Source organism: Dama dama, chromosome X, assembly GCF_033118175.1.
Source record: "Dama dama isolate Ldn47 chromosome X, ASM3311817v1, whole genome shotgun sequence".
Classification (NCBI taxonomy): domain Eukaryota; kingdom Metazoa; phylum Chordata; class Mammalia; order Artiodactyla; family Cervidae; genus Dama; species Dama dama.
In genome coordinates, this window is record NC_083714.1 from 90362774 (window position 1) to 90383046 (window position 20273).

The window sequence follows — 20273 nt, forward strand, 5'->3', positions numbered from 1 at the left end:
TAACTGATGCAGATTCTGATAAATAGTCAAGAGGGTGGTGGTAAGTATTTATGATCAAGTTACTGGACACCTTTCTTGTTCCACCTTCCAAGAAACAAGCACCAACCTACATTAGGGCTTTGAAGGTTACAGTCCACAGAACTTAGGAGGTAAAGCACCAGATATTTTATTGGAAACAAATTCTTGTTTATATCTCTGTGAAAACAGGCACCTGAACAGCCTGTTCTGGTCCCTGGTACATGGATATCCTCCTCCCTCATACCTGCGGTTGAGTTCAATCACCATACAAAGTGGGAAGGAACAGTCCACATAAAGAATGAGACTACAGGGGTAGATGAAGAACCCAGAATGGTTATAAGCTAAAGAGGAACAAGCACAAGTGAGTGTGCTGGGAGTCTCAGGCTTTCTCAAGTCTTAATAGATTATACACCAACCTGACCCATGCTCCACCACACATGGCTGAGAAAACGAAATAATTCTTACTATCATGGGTGCACTATAAGGAAATTTGGTCCTGTTGTTGTTTGGAACTGTTGAAATATAGATTTCATCACTGGAGGAACCTATTATTCCATCCAACACTCAATTTAACACAAAATTACAAAACACAAAATACATCAGCCATATTAAGGGCAAATCATTCATTTATTGTTTAAAGATCGCAAGACAACATCTGAATTTCTGTAGCACAATTTAAATGTTTTACTTCTTTGATAAAGCAGAGTATAATAGAAAAAAAAAACAATTAGTTTCCAGTAATATCTATATCTCTATTCAGAAATAAGTCCTCCACAGACATGTTACCTGGAAACAAAAGCCTGTTACAATAAGCAAAGCTTCAACCAGAGCGGCTACTTTTCGTGCCAGGAAAAGGTTCATCCCCATAGGAGGAATGATGTGCTATGTAAAATGGCTGTAAGGTCACAGCCTTGAGGGCACTGGAAGTATATTATCCTATTCCACATTAAGTAGTTTGGTGAATTTCAAACATCGATTTATCTGCAACCAAGCTGGCAACCTTTAACTGGTATCTTAATTAGATAAAAAATAAATTAAGAAATCCCTAAACTGATGTTCCTTGATCTACATTGTTAAAAGGTACACAAGTTCATTAACATGTAATTCTGGTTAGAATTACACTTGAGACTCTTTGCTCAGATTTTGGTTAATAGTATAAATCTTTCAGAAATTCAAGTTCTTATTAATCAATAATTTGTCAGCTAGGATACATTCAGGCATCAGCTGCAACTACAAAATAGGTGCACTGCCTCAGCACTTTGGAAAGACATTATAATCTAGAACACTACTAGCAGACAAAATATTACCTGTTACTGGATAGCATATGTGCAGTACAGCAAGACAAAAACATATTCATATGTTGGCTTATTTAAGCCTCAAGCTCTCGATCCTTTGTTGAAATTCAATAATTTTATTCCTATGGTTTTTTAATACCAAAAAATTCAAGCTCCAGGAGGGCTAAAGTCTAATTTGTACTCCAAACCAAGTAGCAGTGCAGTTTGCTACTACTGAGGCTGAGTCCGGAAAGACTTCAGGATCAAGTCCAGAAGACAGTTATTATACATGATACCCTAGAAGGTCTGAAAAATAATTACTCATATACATTATCTGGTCCTTTAGAGCTTTTTTCCTATAACATGTTTTTTGATGAAAGTTATTTAATGTATCAGAGATAACTGACTTACTGATCAAATATTTGAATACTTACCTGGGATTTCATTTCTGCTGAAAGAAATAGGAAGAACAGGACTCACTTTAAAAAAACAAACTTCAGAAATGAAGGTAAAAATATTATCACACATTATCACTTTTGGAAGCAGCATAGAGGGACAGTCAAAGGTAAAACACTGGTGAAATAGGTCAAGACTCTAGGCCAAAAAAACCTATATTATTATCATCAATGACAGTACCACAACTGTGCCCTTCATAATTAATAATCACTCCTAAGAATTTTCATTTGGCACCAGATGATATGTTTAAGAGAAACACTCTGGGAGGTTCTGAATCAGACTTGGTTTTGTTAGCCAAGTTACAGGAGAAATTTTAAAGTGGGGGGAGGGGAAGAAGGAAATAGGAAACAGACCAGGAAAAATATTAAGTCATCATCATCATCGTCATCGTCATCATCTAAACCAACAAAGCACTGATAGCTCCAGACATTATGTCAGACACTAAAATGACTGATATAGGCTCAAGTGGTTTATAAAACCTATAAAAAGACTACACCAGCAAAGTTCCCATTAATCCGTAGAGTTCAGAAACTAAAACAAGGAAAATTTTAGCTTAAAACCTTATCTCAAGAGAATAATATACACTTCACATGAATAAAAATACCTGAAACCAAACATTTTTAAAAGCTCCAATACCCAAAATATAAAGAAAAAAATTAATTCAGAAGACTCATCAATCCATGGAATCACAAAACGGCTGGACAATCTCTCTCTCCCCTCCACACTATCCATCCCATGGAAGACCAAGGGAGATCAGACCTTCCAGACCTATGCACCACCTGGTTGCTGCAAAATCCTATGGAGACTCCTTGTAGAGTAGCAGTTTTCCATCTCCAGTGTCTCTCCCTATCATGCAGGAAGCAAGTCTGGCTGTGCTATTGTATTATCATTATTTGTCACCCATCTGCAACATGATACCATACAGATAAGTAAAAAGTACATATCTAGTTCCCTTTCACCAGAAGGTTGAGGCTCAGGTATGGGGTAATTCTCCTGTGTACACGGTGTCTTTATTTAGGCAGACTCAGTGACTTCAACAGGCTTAATCATGTGATCAGGTTTGTTGCCAGCTGCATAATGCTCCCACATCTGTAGATACAGCCTCTCTAGTTCCATTGTGTATTGTTTGGTGTTGAACAGAGGGCTAGATATTCTCTGCTTCCAGACTTTGCCACGAATTTTCTTCAGGCTGGATAATAAAAAGGAGCCAAGTTTATAAATCACAACAGAAACTCAGAACTAGCTTGCATAAATACCTAAACACCTCTGTGGTAAATTACATGGCCAAACTTTTTTTATAAGATTTTCTCTTCTGACTGGCCCCCCATTACCTCAATGCTAAAAAGTGAAAGGTCACGACTAACAAAATATTAAACATCTATAATGGAGTTCACCCCCACATTCTACGAAAAAATTTAATTCTTTCCTAAACAAGTATATCCAAGAGATACCACGCTTTCCCCATTCATCTTATTTCTACCTTTAAAATAAAAACAATTCTTGGCAATGACACATACCTATTCCTATGTACTACTGGTTAGAATATAAACTGCTTTACTCTTTCAATAAGCAATTTAGCAATGTGTCTGTTAGAACCATAAATGTTCATAACTGTATGATCAATAACCTTTTAAATCTATTCAAAAGAAATAATCAGAGTTGCAGACACATCTGGCCATGAAAAGATGCTCACTGAAGCACCATTCACAATAGCTAAGGCACAAACAGATGGAAGTATTCATTTTATGAATATTTTAATGAAATAGGAAAACACTCCAGGGGAACAATGCAATGTCTACTGCTATAATTTTCCCCTTGTACATGAACTGAGTTGTTTATTTAGATACAAAAAAAAGTGTTCCCAATAATAGTGGGGAATTTAATACCCCACTCACTCCTATGGATAGATCAACCAAACAGAAAATTAGCAAGGAAACACAAGCTTTAAACTATACAATGGACCAGTTAGACCTAATCACTATTTACAGGGTATTTCAACCCAAAATAGTAGATTTCACCTTTTTCTCAAGTGCACATGGAACATTCTCCAAGATAGATCACATCCTGGGCCAAAAATCTAGCCTTGGCAAATTTTTAAAAATTGAAATAATTTCTCAAGCTTCTTTTTCTGATCACAATGTACATATCAACTACAGGGGGGGAAAAAACTATAAAAAACAAACATATGGAGACTAAACAACATGCTTCTGAATAATCAACAGATCATGGAAAAAATCAAAAAGGAAATAAAAATATGCATAGAAACAAATGAAAATGAAAACATGACAACAAAAAACCTATGGGATTCAGTTAAATCCATAAGAGGGAGGTTCATAGCAATACAAGTCTACCTCAAGAAAGAAGAAAAACATCAAATAAACAACCTAACTTTACCCCTAAAGCAACTAGAAAAAGAAAAGAAGAACCCCAAAGTTAGCATAAGGAAAGAAATCATAAAAATGAGAGAAGAAATAAGTGAAAAATTAATGAAGGAGACTATAGCAAACATCAATAAAACTAAAAGCTGGTTCTTTGAGAAGATAAATAAAATAGACAAACCATTAGCCAGACTCATCAAGGAAAAAAGGGAGAAGAATCAAATCAACAAAATCAGAAATGAAAATGGAGAAATCACAACAGACAACACAGAAATACAAAGGATCATAAGCTACTATGATCATATGATCATATGACTACTATCAGCAACTATATGCCAATAAAATGGACAACTTGGAAGAAATGGACAAATTCTTAGAAAAGTACAACTTTCCAAAACTGAACCAGGAAGAAATAGAAAATCTTAAGAGACCCATCACAAGCACAGAAATTGAAACTGTAATCAGAAATCTTCCAGCCACCAAAAGCCCAGGACCAGACGGCTTCACAGCTAAATTCTACCAAAAATTTAGAGAAGAGCTAACACCTATCCTACTCAAACTCTTCCAGAAAATTGCAGAGGAAGGTAAACCCCCAAACTCATTCTATGAGACTACCATCACCTTAATCTAACAAAACCAGACAAAGATGCCACAAAAAAGAAAACTACAAGCTAATATCACTGATGAACATAAATGCAAAAATACTCAACAAAATTCTACCAAACAGAATCCAACAACATATTAAAAAGATCACACATCATGACCAAGTCAGCTTTATTCCAGGGATGCAAGGATTCTTCAATATTTGCAAATCAATCAATGTGATATACCATATTAACAAATTGAAAGATAAATACCATATGATTATCTCAACAGATGCAGAGAAAGCCTTTGACAAAATTCAACACCCATTTATGATAAAAACTCTTCAGAAAGCAGGTATAGAAGGAACATACCTCAACATAATAAAAGCCATATACAACAAACCCACAGCAAACATTATTCTCAACAGCAAAAAACTGAAAAGCATTTCCTCTAAAATTAGGAACAAGACAAGGGTGCCCATTCTCACCACTACTATTCAACCTAGTTTTGGAAGTCCTAGCCACAGCAACCAAAGAAAAGAAATAAAAGGAATCCAGATTGGAAAAGAAGTAAAATTCTGTTTGCAGATGACATGATCCTCTATATAGAAAACCCTCAAGATACCACCAGAAAACTACTAGAGTTAATCAATGAAGTAAAGTTGCAGGATATAAAACTAATACAAAGAAATCCCTTGCATTCCCATACACTGCGATGTATATGAAAAAAGAGACAGAAATTAAGGAAACAATCCCATTCTCCATTACAAGGAAAAGAGTAAAATACTTAGGAATAAATTTTCCTAAACAAAAGACCTATATACAGAAAACTATAAAACACTGATTTCTTTCATCAAAGATGACACAAATAGATGGAGAAATATACCACATCCATGGATTGGAATAATCAATATAGTGAAAATTATTATACTACTCAAAGCATGAAAATTATTATACTACTCAAAGCAATCTAAAGATTCAATGCAATCCCTATCTAGCAACCAATGGTATTTTTCACAGAACTAGAACAAATAATTTCATTTTGTATGGAAACACAAAAAGCCTCGAATAGCCAAAGCAATCTTGGGAAAGAAGAATGGAACCGGAGGAATCAACCTTCCTGACTTCAGACTATACTACAAAACTACAGTCATCAGGACAGTATGGTACTGGCATAAAGACGGAAATCTAGATCAATGGAACAAAACAGAAAGCCCAGAGAGAAAACCATGTACCTATGGACACCTTACCTTTGGCAAAGGAGGAAAAAATATACAGTGGAGAAAAGACGATCTCTTTTATCAAGTGGTGCTGGGAAAACTGGTCAACCATGTGTAAAAGAATGAAATTAGAACACTTTCTAACACCATATGCAAAAATAAACTCAAAATGGATTAAAGGTCTAAATTTAAGACCAGAAACTACAATTCTTAGAGAAAAACATAGGCAGAACACTCTGACATAAGTCACAGCAAGAACCTCTATGACCCACTTCCCAGAGTAATGGAAATAAAAACAAAAACAAACAGTATGGGACCTAATTAAACTGAAAAGCTTTTGCACAACAATGGAAACTGTAAGCAAGGTGAAAAGGCATCTTCAGAATGAGAGAAAATAATAGCAAATGAAACAACTGCCAAAGAATTAATTGCCAAAATACACAAGTAGCTCATGAAGCTCAATACCAGAAAAATGAACAACCCAATCAAAAAGTGGGCCAAAGAACTAAACAGACATTTCTCCAGCGAAGACATACAGATGGCTAATAATACACGAAAAGGTGCTCAACATCACTCATTATTAGAGAAATGCAAATCAAAACCACAATGAGGTATCACTTCATGTGGGTCAGAATGGCTGCCATCAAAAAGTCTACAAACAATAAATGCTGGAGAGCGTGGTGGAGAAAAGGGAACCCTCTTACACTGTTGGTGGGAAGGCAAACTAGTACAGCCACTATGGAGAACAGTGTGGAGATACCTTAAAAAACAGCAATTAGAACTGCCATATGACCCAGAAATCCTACTGCTGGGCATACACACCAAGAAAACCACAACTGAAAAAGACACATGTACCCCAATGTTCATTGCATCACTGTTTACAATAGCTAGCACATGGAAACAACCTAGATGTCCATCAGCAGGTGAACAGATTAGGAAGTTGTGGTACATAGACACAATGGAATATTACTCGGGTATGAAAAAGAATGTATTTGAGTCAGTTCTAATGAGGTGGATGAAACTGGAGCCTATTATACAGAGTGAAGTAAGTCAGAAAGAGAAACTCCAATACAGTGTATTAATACATATATATGGAATTCAGAAAGACGGTAATGACAATCCTATATTCAAGGCAGCAGAAGAGACAAAGATGTAAAGAAGAGACTTTTGCACTATGTGGGAGAAGGTGAGTGTCAGATGATTTGAGAGAATAGAATTGAAATATGTATATTACCATACGTAAAATAGATGACGAGTGCAAGTTTGATGCATGAAGCAGGGCACTCAAAGCCAGTGCTCTGGGACAACCCAGAGGGATGGGGTGGTAAGGGAGATGGGAGGGGGGTTCAGGATGGGAGGACACATGTGCACCCATGGCTGATTCATGTTAATGTATGGCAGAAATCACAATAGTGTAAAGTAATTATCCTCCAACTAAAATAAATCAATTTTTTAAAGTGTTCCTAATATCACTTGTTCAGAAACAGAAAAAAAAAAAACAATTCTTCTGGTAACAGAGGAAAGAATTCTCTCTTGACTCTTGTTCTAAACATATCATTTGTCATGAAACCATTCTTATACAGAGACAATTATTACTTTAAAACCAGAAGCTGGAATACTCCTGAAGTTTTTTAATTAATTAAAATGTTATTTATTGTTTGCCATGCCAGAACTAGTAAAATGCTATGCATATCCGTTGGCCTCCAACCAACCATAACCATATTAATGTTATCTTCCAAATAAAATTCTGAATGTCAGCAGAATGGTTGAACTGTGCTGCATCCATATACTGAAATATTCCTCAGCAATAAAAGGGAATGAGTTACTGATATCAGCCAACAACATGGATGAATCTCAAAACGTTATCCTGAATGAAAGAAGCCTTCAGAGTACATAATGTATGATTCCATTTGTATGAGGTTCTAGTAAGACTAAGTAAATTATGTGCACGCATGTGTGCGTGCTAAGTTGCTTCAGTCGTGTCCGACTCTGCGACCCCATGGACTGTAGGCTCCTCTGTCCATAGGATTCTCCAGGCAAGGATACTGGAATGAGTTGTCATGCCCTCCTCCTCCAGGGAATCTTCCCAAGCCAGGGATCAGACCTGCATCTCTTACATCTCCTGCATTTCAGGCAGGTTCTTTACCACTAGTGCCACCTAGTAAGCCCCAAATAAACTACGGTGGAAAAAAATTCAAAACAGTGGTTATCTCAGGGCTGGTGAGGTGGACCAACTGAAAAGGGGTGTGAAGCAACCTTCTGGAGTGATGGTAATATGCTATATCTTGTTGGAGGTTTGGCTTATAAACGTATTTCTCAAAACTCACTTCAGATTTGTGTATTCCAGTTTGGGATTAGCAGATACTATACACAGCATATACATACACACACATGTATATAGTATATAGTATAAAATAAACGAGGCCCTACTTTATAGCACAAGGAACTATATTCAATATCCCATAATAAACCATAATGGAAAAGAAAATGAAAAATGTGTGTGTGTGTGTGTGTGTATAACTGAACCAATTCTGCTATACACCAGAAACACAATGTTGTAAATCAACTACACTTCAATTAACAAAATTAATTTAAAAAAAGATTTATGCATTCCACTGTATTTAAATTTTACCTCAAAAGAAAAGAGAAACAAATATTAAAATCTTAATGATGTCCATTCTGAAGTAAAAACACTGATGTCTGTAATTTACTTCAAATAAGATGGATTACTAAATGGGTATAGAAATAAACAGATGGTAAAGTAATTAGCCTCCAACTAATAAAAATAAATGAAAAAAACAACAACAAAAAAAGAAATAAACAGATGAAATAAATGTGGTAAAAGTATAGAGGAATATTAGTGGTGGAAGCTAGGTGATAAGTATGTGTTTATTATGAAACTGAAATTTTTCACAACAAAATCTTGGGGAAAAGCATTATTTATATGAAATCAGCTAAGTTCCAAAAACATAAAAAAAAATACACTAAATTATTTACTGTAGTTATCTCTGGGATGATGGACATGAAGCTTCGTATTTAATGCCCAGTCTCAAATGTTTCACTTATTTTTCTTAGCTATATATGATGTTCAATGGAGAAAATTTTGAAAATAAATAAATGCTTAACATACATCTGTTGAATGCTTACTATGTACCAAGAACTGTTGTAAGCGCTTCACATGGAACACCTTTTTAAAATCCTCACATCTCTGCAAGGTAGGTACTATCATTCATCCCCATTTTGCAGATGGACAAACCGAGGCACATAAAGACTAACTTGTCCAAAGTCACAAAAATTTTGAGAGCCTGGATTCAAACCCAGGAAATCTAACTCAAAGAGGGTGCTTTTTTAAGCTTCTACATAATATGCTACTTCTCAGGAACAAAAAATCACCCGTAATACCCAAAGAAAAATCTCATTTAAGTAATACACTGTTTTATTGTATGGCTAAAGCATCATTTATCTAAGCATTTAAGTTGTACCCAAATATCATTATAAGGATATTATTAGGGTCAAAGATTCAGCTTTTTTTAAAGCTTTAAAAAGATTGCACAAATTTATTTACCAATGTATGAAAAGGCCAGGACCTCAATGCTCCCTCATCATTGGTATCATATTAAAAGTCTTTCACTTTATAGCCAAATAATGGGTATACCTCAATGTTATTTTATTTCTGCTAGGGAATTCCCTCGTAGTTCAGTGGTTAGGCCTTTGCACTTTCCCTGCCCAAGGGCATGGGTTCAGTTCCTGGCCAGGGAACTAAGATCCCACAAGCAGCATGGCACAGCCAAAAAATAAATAAATACATAAATATTTATTTCTACGACAGAGGCTGAAACTTTTTTTACTTTGGTCAGTTGTCATTTCCTTGTTTACTTTCCTATTAAGGGATTTAAAATGTAAATATTCTTCAGTCTTTATATATTGGCAATCCAGTGGTTAAGACTCCACACTTCCACTGGAGGGGGCAAGGTTTGATCCCTGGTTGGAGAACTAAGATCCCTCACTCCTCACAGCACAGCCAAAATGAATAAATTAAATAAAAAATAAAAAGTTCTTATCTCATCCAGAGAGCATACAACTAATTCACTTATATTACCCTTATTTTATGATTTCACTTTATAACACCTACATTCTCTCTAAATTTTCCTTATTTCCTTCACTATACCAAATAATTTTTCATGGAAAAGTTTACTTACTATTCTAGATCAGTCCCCAGCTTCACAGCTATGTCTTCATATTCTTGTCTATTTTTAGCAATAAGCTCAAGACAACCTAAACAAGTGAGCTGGGAAGCCGCAACTCGAGAAGCAAGAGTCTCTCCTGCAGTAAAAAAGATAATAATTGCACATCTGAGAATGCAAATAGCACACAGTTATTAATGTTATTTATGCTTAAATATCCATACAATGCAGATGAGGCATGTTCAGACTTGAACAAGTCTCATTTTCTATTATTTTTCCCTAAATATTGCTTCTAGTACATATGATTTCACCTGGAAGTGTTTATTCCAAGGAGATTTTAAAAAGAATAAGGAAGCAACTCACCTGGCATAGTCACCATGGGTGTCCCTGCCCAGAGAACATCCATCCCTGTGGTGTGCCCATTACAAAGGGGAGTGTCTAGACAGACATCAGCCAGCTGGCCTCTCCGGACATGTTCCTCTTTAGGAGCAACAGGTGAAAAAATGATACGGTTCTGAGGAAGTCCCATATTCTGTGCATATTGTTGAATATTTGGTTCTCCTACTGCTGGAAAACGTAACAGCCACAGTACACTATTGGGAACACGCTTCAGAATCTAAAATAGGGAAAACAAGAACAAGTATCAATAGCTCTGCCCTTCTCAAGAAAGGCTCCCATAAATTTCTAGTAATTCTACCATATACTATATTCTATGCTTTTCACCCAGGAAGCAGCCTACTGTGAACTTAAGTTCTTCTTTCACATAGATGAATTAGATCAACTGGGTTACAGTGCTTTGCTTAGCTGTCCCCAAACACAGTTCAAAGAAACAGGAGACTGATGCAAGAAGCACAAAACAAGTAACTAATTGGAATAATCTGAGGCAGCCATGCCCTGTGGGAACTGATACTAGGAGTGGTTTTTGTCCACAAGATAGGAATTTTCCATTTCAAGTTTCAAATTCCCCAGCATGGTACAACAAACAAAGTTAGCTCACACTTGCCAAACTTTATTTGCCCAATCTAGATCAGGGGTCGGCAGATTTTTTTTCTGTGAAGGACCAGAGAGCAAATATTTTTGCTTTTGATGCCAGCATGGACTCTGTCATAACTATTCAATTCTGCCCTCATCACTGGAAAGTAGCCACAGACAATATGTAAATTAGTAGTCATAGCTTTATGTCAATAAAATTTTATTTATAAAAACAAGCAGTTGGGACTTCCCTGGCAGTCCAGTGGTTAAGACTGTGCTTCCACCACAGGGGGTGTGGGTTTGATCCCTGATTGGGGAACTAAGATCTGGCATGTCTCACATTGTGACCAAAAACAAACCAAAAAACCAAACAAACAAAACAAGAACAAGCAGCAGACTGGATTTGGCCCACAGGCCACAGTTTGTCAACCTGATTTAGATCTACATCTATTTAATTAAGTTAACCATCCCTTCACTGAAAGTCATGAAAACAGATTTCAGAATTTAGGGTATTTCAGATTTTTTGAAAGTAGTACAGTAAGTATAAATTGCATAATGTGCTCAGCAGCAACTTCCTATAAATAAACATTAATATCTTTCCATCAAGATATAGGAATATTCATACTAAATGGAATAAAATAAAGAATCATAAATAGCTTAACATCATTTCAGGCAGTTTTGCTACCAAATAAATTTACTGCAAACTTATGAACATGTTTTTGGTTTTCAGGTTTTTTGAAATGGGGAAGTGAAGACTAAGGGATAGTAAACCTGAACTCATCTGCTTCCTCTTCTCCCCCACTCTCTCTCTTCCTTTAAAAAAAGAAAACAGACCAAAAAACCCAGATATTGATCAGAAAAAAAGTCAACCAAGAATTATCTCCATTTTAGCTCTATGGAGTAAAAACCAGATATGGATATAAGTTTAGAACCTTCAGAGGTCCTGCTTACGTGAAGTGGTACGATAAAATGACTGATAGATAATGGCTTAAACCAATTCCTTCCTAGTTTTAACTCCACGATACTGCAAGAATGACACTGAACACAGATGAATATACATTAACAGCTTTACTATCAGCTTAGACCATGAGTTGGCAAATATAGCCTATAAGCCAAATCTGACATATCTCACGTATTGCCCACTTTTGTAAATAAAAATTTACTGGAACATACCTACACTCATTCATTTACATAAGTATGGTGTTTTCCTGTTACAATGGCAGAACTGAGTAGATACGATAGACAGTATGGACTGAGAAACCAAAAATATTTACCATTTGACCTGAAGAAGTTTGCTTTTAAACACATAAATTTTCAAAGTTCATAATGTGATATTTAGACACATGAAAGAAAATAAAAAACTGCTGAAATCTACAGCTTTTTTGAAAATTAGACATGAGCACAATAGGTCCTGAATGGGGGTGGGAGAGGGGCAGGCAGCCTCAGCAAGACGGCCTATATACAGAATCTTTTCTAGAATCTCTAGACATTAATAATGAATCTACACATACTCACATTTGCCCACATCTGCAAAGTGGAAGGGTCAATTTTATATAACTGATTAAAGTTACAGTACACAATGGCATCTTCCGGTAACCCATACTGAGAACGTGTGGTTACAATAATGGTACGAGGAACCTCTTCTCCAGTGGCAGCCTTATTGTTGATCTACAACAAGAAAAAGAATATGATGATTAAAGTCAACATACTCCAATATTTTTCAATCAATAAAGAATCCTTATGATGCAAAGTGGTATAACCATTAAAAAAGTCATATAACTAAACTACAATGAGAAAATATTTGTGACGCATTATGTTAAAGGAAAAAAGTTAGGGCACTATCTTAATTTGGGGTGGACTGCACTATGAAACATCTCTAGCCAAAAGTTCTCTTCAAAATCCTATACATCCAACAGCAAGCTTCTTCTCACTCTTTTTCTTCATGAATGAAATGTCCTTTTCTAAATCACATTCACCTTTCAGGACTAAACTTCAATTACCAAACAATCTCTATAGGAGCGCCTCGCCTCACCACTATTTCTGAGCCTCTATATACATAATTATACTCTTATCTTGCAATTCCCACACATCTGGGGACTACCTTACATTGTTATGTAACTATTCCAGGTGTGATGGACGTCTCATACAAATGGGCATTGTGTTCTACATTCAAAACTCTTTGTCCTTGTACACTTCAAGAATTACACTTTTTTCCCCCTTAAGTCAAGCATGTCTGCCCTATTGTTTCAAAGGACAGTTAACCAGAAGGGGGGGGCGACACACCACTGTCTTTTCAGCCCAATACACATTATGGGTGATTAATTCCCTTACCTGAACTCACTACAAGCACCCTTTGTATAAATTGCTATACCACTAAAACTTTTAACTCCTAAGAGGTCAAAGATCCTTGCCTTATGATCTCTTGACAGAGCTACACATTCACTTATTCAAGTACACAAGCAATATACATTTACTTAGCACATACTACATTACGGAGGCTAAGACACAGGCTCTAAAGTAATTCAATTCAGTGGCAAATACATTCAAACCCAGGACTTAGAATGTGTTGTGCTGGATGTAAAGATATATCCCAAATATTACAGAAGCAGAGAATACAGGTACCAATGGAGCAGGGAAGGAGAAGTTACAGATATGGAGAGAAACAGATTGTCAGAGGAGCTGTCTGAACTGAAAGTCTTAAAGATGAGTAAGATTTAATTGAGGGAAGGATGAGTTACAGAAGCAAGAAACTGTATGATGTCTACAGATATTTCACCATTGATAAGAGTAAAGCCACAGAGGCAGAGAATAACAAGGTATTAACACAGAAGACTCTCATTAAGTAATCTGCTGGCTGAATACAAGCGACTTTTAAAATCAAACAAACCTATATAAGATGCCAGTTTCCCCCAAATTCATTTCCTCATCTATAAAACAGGAGTAACGATGCTTACCTCCTAGAGTTATGAGATTTGAAAAAGATAAATGTATACTTGGTGGTACATAGTACATTCTATTATTCTCTTCTTACCTGGGTAGTCGCCAGTCCATTGCTAATACTGAATCCATTAATTGTTATCTGAATTTGTCCTCTGTTAATCATTTCAATAACTGCTTCTGCAATAGTATTCATAGGAATGACAGGCATATTAAGAGCTGTATTACTGCTGTCCGCATTGTCTCCTCCATCTGGACATTTCATCTTGAAATAATCACACACAAAATACATCATTAGGGAAAAGATCCCAAATGCAGATAACTTTATTTCAATTACAATATTGACCAGGTTCTGACCTTGACAATTTTCACATCTGGTAGACTATCAAGAAATGCTTTGAGGTCGATGCCATTCAGCACAATCCGATTGTCATAAATGTGCCCATTGGACTTAAAATCGATAACTGCTTTTTTCTAATAAAAAAAAAAAAGTTTCAGACATATCTGTTAGGATGCATAGGAACAGTAGTAAGAAATAAATGACTACAGTTCTTTGCAATTCCCCTACAGCACTGTTTTTCTACTTACCTTCAGGTGAGGGAACATATTAGCATGATCACCAATAAAGAAAGTATGAGGCATATAAGCCAGCTTCTCAGAATATTGCTCAGCAACTTCAGCAGGTGAAGTTTCCTGATCAGTGATGATATAATCCATGAAAAGTGCGCCACTAGTCCCAGGATACCCCAGCCACATTGCCTAGAAGAAAAAAAAAATCAGATGAAAAACTAAGAACCTTCATCAAAAGGGTCTAAAATTAAATAAGTAAACAAACGAGGGTGGACTTCTTTAGCCAAGAGCAATCAAGTAATATTTTAGACTAAACTTCCAAGTGTTAAACTGTTTTTCCAATTTATAACACAGAACAACTGTTTACATCAACTACAAACTGCATGTCTCCATAAACACGTACCTGTGGCATTGTGTCCTTACCTATACTTCTTTGTCCCTATGCATTTTCAAGAACTACACTTTTTTCATAAGTTAGGCACGTCTATCCTATTGTGTCAAAGGACAGTTAACCAGAGGTGGGAAAACATATCACTGTCTTTTTAGCCCAATAAACATAGTGAATGTTGTTATTATTTCCTTTACCTGAATAGGAGCTGGCCTGAGAGCAAAGAGTTCATTTCGAGCACCCTTGGTATAACCATTCATATTTACAAGGATGTGTATACCATCTTGATGGATGCGATCAGCTGCTTTTCCATTGCATGGAATCTACAGAATAAAAAAATAAAAATTTATTATGTACGATCTCAGACTGATTCAATTAGCCTTAATGGTATTAAACATTATTCAAATTCCCAGATGCAAAAACACAAGAACACAAATTAAGAATATATTAATGCAGAGTAAAAATATGGTTAAGTGCCATTAAAATGGGCCCACAGTATCACAGAAACAGGATACAAAGGAGGGAGAGTTTAATTCTACATTGAATGTATGAACTAGGCTTCATAGCAGAGATGGTATTTGTAATGGGTGTCCAAAGATGGACAGGAGTTTGAGGGAGTTGGAAGAATTACAATCTCACAGAGAACTGTATGAATAAGGAACCAGAGTAAAGTGCACTGTAGGTTTAAAAAAGTGGGTAGATCACTTCTGTTTGCTATAGGGTATAACTGAAGGCCTGAAATTAAAAGACGCTTGCTCCTTGGAAGGAAAATTATGACCAACCTAGACAGCATATTAAAAAGCAGAGACATTACTTTGCCAACAAAGGTCCGTCTAGTCAAGGCTATGGTTTTTCCAGTAGTCATGTATGGATGTGAGAGTTGGACTATAAAGAAAGCTGAGCACAGAAGAATTGATGCTTTTGAACTGTGGTGTTGGAGAAGACTCTTGAGAGTCCCTTGGACTGCAAGGAGATCCAACCAGTCCATCCTAAAGGAGACCAGTCCTGGGTGTTCATTGGAGGGACTGATGTTGAAGCTGAAACTCCAATACTTTGGCCACCTGATGCGGAGAGCTAACTCATTTGAAAAGACCCTGATGCTGGGAAAGATTGAGGGCAGGAGGAGAAGGGGACGACAGAGGATGAAATGGTTGGATGGCATCACCGACACAATGGACATGGGTTTGGGTGGACCCCGGGAGTTGGTGATGGACATGGAGGCCTGGCGTACTGCGGTTGATGGGGTTGCAAAGAGTTGGACACAACTGAGCAACTGAACTGAACTGAATGGTGGGTGAAAAGTACTGGCAAACAAGGTTGCAGTCAAACTCAGAAAGGTTGTGAAGGCCATTCTGAAGAGTCTGGACTTCACACATGCACACCAATGTTCACTGCAGCATTACCTATGCATTATTTACAACTGTCAAGACATGGAAGTAACCTAAGTGTCCGTCAAGAGATGAATGGATAGAGAAGATATGGTATACATACACAATGGAATAGTCCTCAGCCATTTAAAAAAAAAAGAAATCTTGCCATTTGCAACAACATGAATGATGGACCTGGAGGGTATTATGTTAAGTGAAATAAATCAGACAAAGGGAAATACCATATGATCTCACTTTTATGTGGAATCGAAAACAGACTAGATACAGACAACAAACGGGTGGCTGCCACAGGAAAAGGAGGGAGGGGGGCATAATAGGTGAAAAAAATAGGTTTAAAAAAATGGGTAGATCACTTCTGTTTGCTATAGGGTATAATTGAAGGCTAATGGTGGGTGAAAAGCACTGGCAAACAAGGTTGCAGTTAAACTCAGAAAGGTTGTGAAGGCCATTCTGAAGAGTCTGGACTTCATATATGAAGTTTTACATATATGAAGACTGCTAAAAAGAAAACCCCTCCAGGTATAAAACAAGCCACAGGGATATAACATATGACATGAGGAATATGGTCATAATACTGTAGTATTATGTATGGAGACAGACAGTTACCAGACTTTTCATGGTGATTTCATAATATGTGCAAATGTCAATTAACTCTGTAGTACACCTGAAATTTTCCCAGGTGGCGCTAGTGGTAAAGAACCCGCCTGCCAATGCAGGAGATGGAAGGTTTGATCCCTGGGTTGCAAAGATACCCTGGAAAAGGGAATGACAACCCACTCCAGTATTCTTGCCTGGAGAATCCCATGGACAGAGGAGCCTGGTGGGCTACAGTCCATACGGTTCAAAGAGTTGGACACAACTAAAGCGACTTAGTGTGTGCACACACACCTGAAACTAATATTGTATGTCAACTATGCTTCAATTAATATATATATATAAAAGATAAATATATATTTTTAGAGTTTAGACTTCAGTCAATAAGCAGTGAATCCTGAAAGGGCTCAAGAGATGGAGGGTCGTATGCTGCTTAGTCACAGAAGAGTCCAACCCTACACCAAAAATGATAAAGTATATGTCCAAAGCAATAGCTATAATGCAAAAGATGTTGGGTACAAATTATTCATGAAATGACAAGAGTCTTGCAGTTCTCCTACTAGGACTTCAATGATTCATCTATATGAATTACTAGATATACCATACATACCTCTGTTAGTCACCAAAGTGGCCAAAAAAGCCTGTAAGAAAAAACTCTAGTCCATATCTTCAGCAACATTCCCCCACAGGTTTCAGTCTTAATTTATCATAAAACTTTAGCTCCTAGAGAAAATAGCAACGGAGCCAAGTATAGAAAATAAAGATTTAAAGGCAAAGGCCCTTTAAATGACCTGTTTGTTGTTCTTCCAAGCCACCATTTTGTTCAACTTATTCAGGTAATATTAAATATCTACTGTCACAAGTGCTAGCTCAATCCCCAGAGAAGTTCTATGTCCAAGCATAGATATATCATATTTCTATTTAATTTGCAACCTCAGCAAAATCCATGCTGATTATAAATGTAATGTAATAAATGTAAGTAATCAAGGAAATAAGATCAAAGCAACTGCCCACAGGCATGTAGTATGCATGTGCGCGTGTGCGTGTGTGTGTTAGTCGCTCAGTCATTTCCAACTCTTTGCGACCCCATGGGCAAACCCACCAGGCTCCTCTGTCCATGGTATTCTCCAGGCAAGAATACTAGAGTGGGTTGCTATTCCCTTCTCCAGGAAAGGCATGAAACAGCTGATGTTAAATATTTTTCAGGAAAAATACAAGCTAGACGTCAACAGTTTTATTCACTATTTGCTCAAATTAAAAAGCTGAAGTATAAGAGTTACACCTACCTGAGAAAGATCAATGAAATGATTGGCTTCTGCCATCACCTTCACTCTGAAGTTTGTGCCATCATCTGGGCTCAAGGCATAACAGAATACCTGAAAGGTAGCACATAGTATATATTTAATAACCTTGGCTCAGATCTTTCCTAAAAAGACACTGGGCTTAACACGTAATGGTGACAATAGTGGCTCTAGGGAAACACTAGTCTTACCTCAAATTTATCAGGATTGTGCATGCCTGGAATAGACTGCATAAGATGAGAAGTAGGATGATTCCCAAAGTCAGAACTCACGTATCCTACACGCAGTCGACCATCACTGAGCTTCAAGTCTTTTGGATGCTCATATGGTGGTTTATGAAGGACATTAATCTAAGAATGGAATTCAAGGCTTGTTAGTAAAGTTGAGTCTATAGGTAAACTTTCACCTAGGAAAACTGACTAAAAACACAACACACACCTATTGGGAGTGGTTTTGTGCCCAGAATACTTCTTTAATTCATATAGCCAGTTCAATGCAACCTTAGCAACTTATATAATATGGTTCATACTGTGACCTGTTTCTGAGGCCAATGAAATAGCCCAAGCAAGTCTAAAAGTTATAGGAAGGAAGCAAAGTGGACAGAGTATGACAAACCCTACATTTTAGAAGAAAATTCTGTAGGGAAATATTTTCAAAAAACAGAATTAGACCTAGCACTCCACTCTATTCTGCTAAGTAAATTCCCACCTTTTATCAAGTAGTGCTCTAATTCTCAAAAGTGAGTATAAAATACAACATTATTAAAAACTATGATTTTAAAATTAAAGGAAAACACCATCAGCCTACTGCTAGTATTTCAGTTAAAGATTCTGCCTTATAGAATGGAAGGGATTATGATCAAGATAGGACAGGGACTTCCTTGGTGGTCCACTGCCTAAGACTCCACGCTCTCAATGCAAGGGCCTGAGTTTGATCCTTGGTCAGGAAACTATATCCTGCGTACTGCAACTAAAGATTGCATATGCCACAATGAAGACTGAAGATCCTGCATGCCACAACTAAGACCTGGTGCAGCTAAATATGACAGGACACAATGGAAGGAGCTTCTGGGCTCACTCACGAAGTTTCATTTCTCAACTTGGGTGGTGTTCACCTTATGATAACTCACTAAGCCATAAATCTGATTCACACAGTTTTTTGTATCCATGTCTTACTTTACAACAAAAAGATTAAAACAAAAGACTTGCACCTTATCCAAGCAGAGGTTCCCATGCCTCTCAGCAATAGCTTTCCTGAAGCCATGAGAAAGAGGATATAGCATACTATGATGAGGATGCACAGAAGGCAACCTATTCTTCTCTAACTGGTCAGCCACAATGCTAACCAACTTCTTCATTCGCTCATCATAGTCTGTCCAGTCACAGACAATCTAGAGAAGGCAAAAAGAAGATATTATCCAGAAAATCGTATTCCAAGACTTAACATTTTATGTGTCTTTGGCCTAAAGTAATGTCAGATAACCCATTAGAGAACACTGTCTCCAACCAAGCTTGGATTAATATGGCACATAACAAAAAGAGATTACCACCCTGAAAACCAGTTACTGGCCCGTTATTCTTTACCTGCAGGCAATGAGCCAAATTACAGTAAGCATCAGGAAAATCAGGTTTAAGCTTCAGAGCAGTGCGATAAGAAGCAATTGCTTCTGGAATATTCCCTGAATCCTGGAAGTAAATAAAGTGGGATGGTTAAAACGTTCCCTAAAATTAAAAACAATACATACTAAGATGCACATTTTATAATAAAATACATATAAAAAATAGTACCTTGTGAATGGAAGCCAGATTACTGTGGGCATCTGCAAATGCAGGGTTAATCTGAATGGCACGAGTATAACACTGCAAGGCTCCCTGAACATCTTGCATCTCCTTTAGAGTGTTTCCCATATTAGAGTAAGCATCAGCAAAGGTAGGACTGATTCTAAAGGACAGGACAAAGATTTTACTTCGCTAGTACCAAAACCTTTAACCCCTGTAATATTAATTTAG

At 36.9% G+C, this 20273-nt stretch overlaps 1 protein-coding gene across 2 annotated transcripts in view; it reads right to left on the reverse strand.

The window, feature by feature from the left end:
- Positions 1-626: 626 nt before the first annotated feature.
- The window catches only part of OGT (O-linked N-acetylglucosamine (GlcNAc) transferase), a 41569-nt gene continuing 21922 nt past the window's right edge, over positions 627-20273 (reverse strand). For both annotated transcript variants that reach the window (XM_061136514.1, XM_061136513.1), the window contains exons 10-22: positions 20052-20205; positions 19848-19949; positions 19475-19654; positions 18456-18614; positions 18250-18339; positions 15179-15304; positions 14612-14782; positions 14381-14497; positions 14118-14288; positions 12602-12754; positions 10478-10730; positions 10130-10253; positions 627-2937 (exon numbers count right to left, since the gene is read on the reverse strand). In XM_061136514.1, coding sequence (XP_060992497.1) covers positions 2763-2937; positions 10130-10253; positions 10478-10730; positions 12602-12754; positions 14118-14288; positions 14381-14497; positions 14612-14782; positions 15179-15304; positions 18250-18339; positions 18456-18614; positions 19475-19654; positions 19848-19949; positions 20052-20205 — 1975 coding nt within the window. In that variant the 3' untranslated portion in view covers positions 627-2762. The remainder of the gene's footprint in view (positions 2938-10129; positions 10254-10477; positions 10731-12601; positions 12755-14117; positions 14289-14380; positions 14498-14611; positions 14783-15178; positions 15305-18249; positions 18340-18455; positions 18615-19474; positions 19655-19847; positions 19950-20051; positions 20206-20273) is intronic.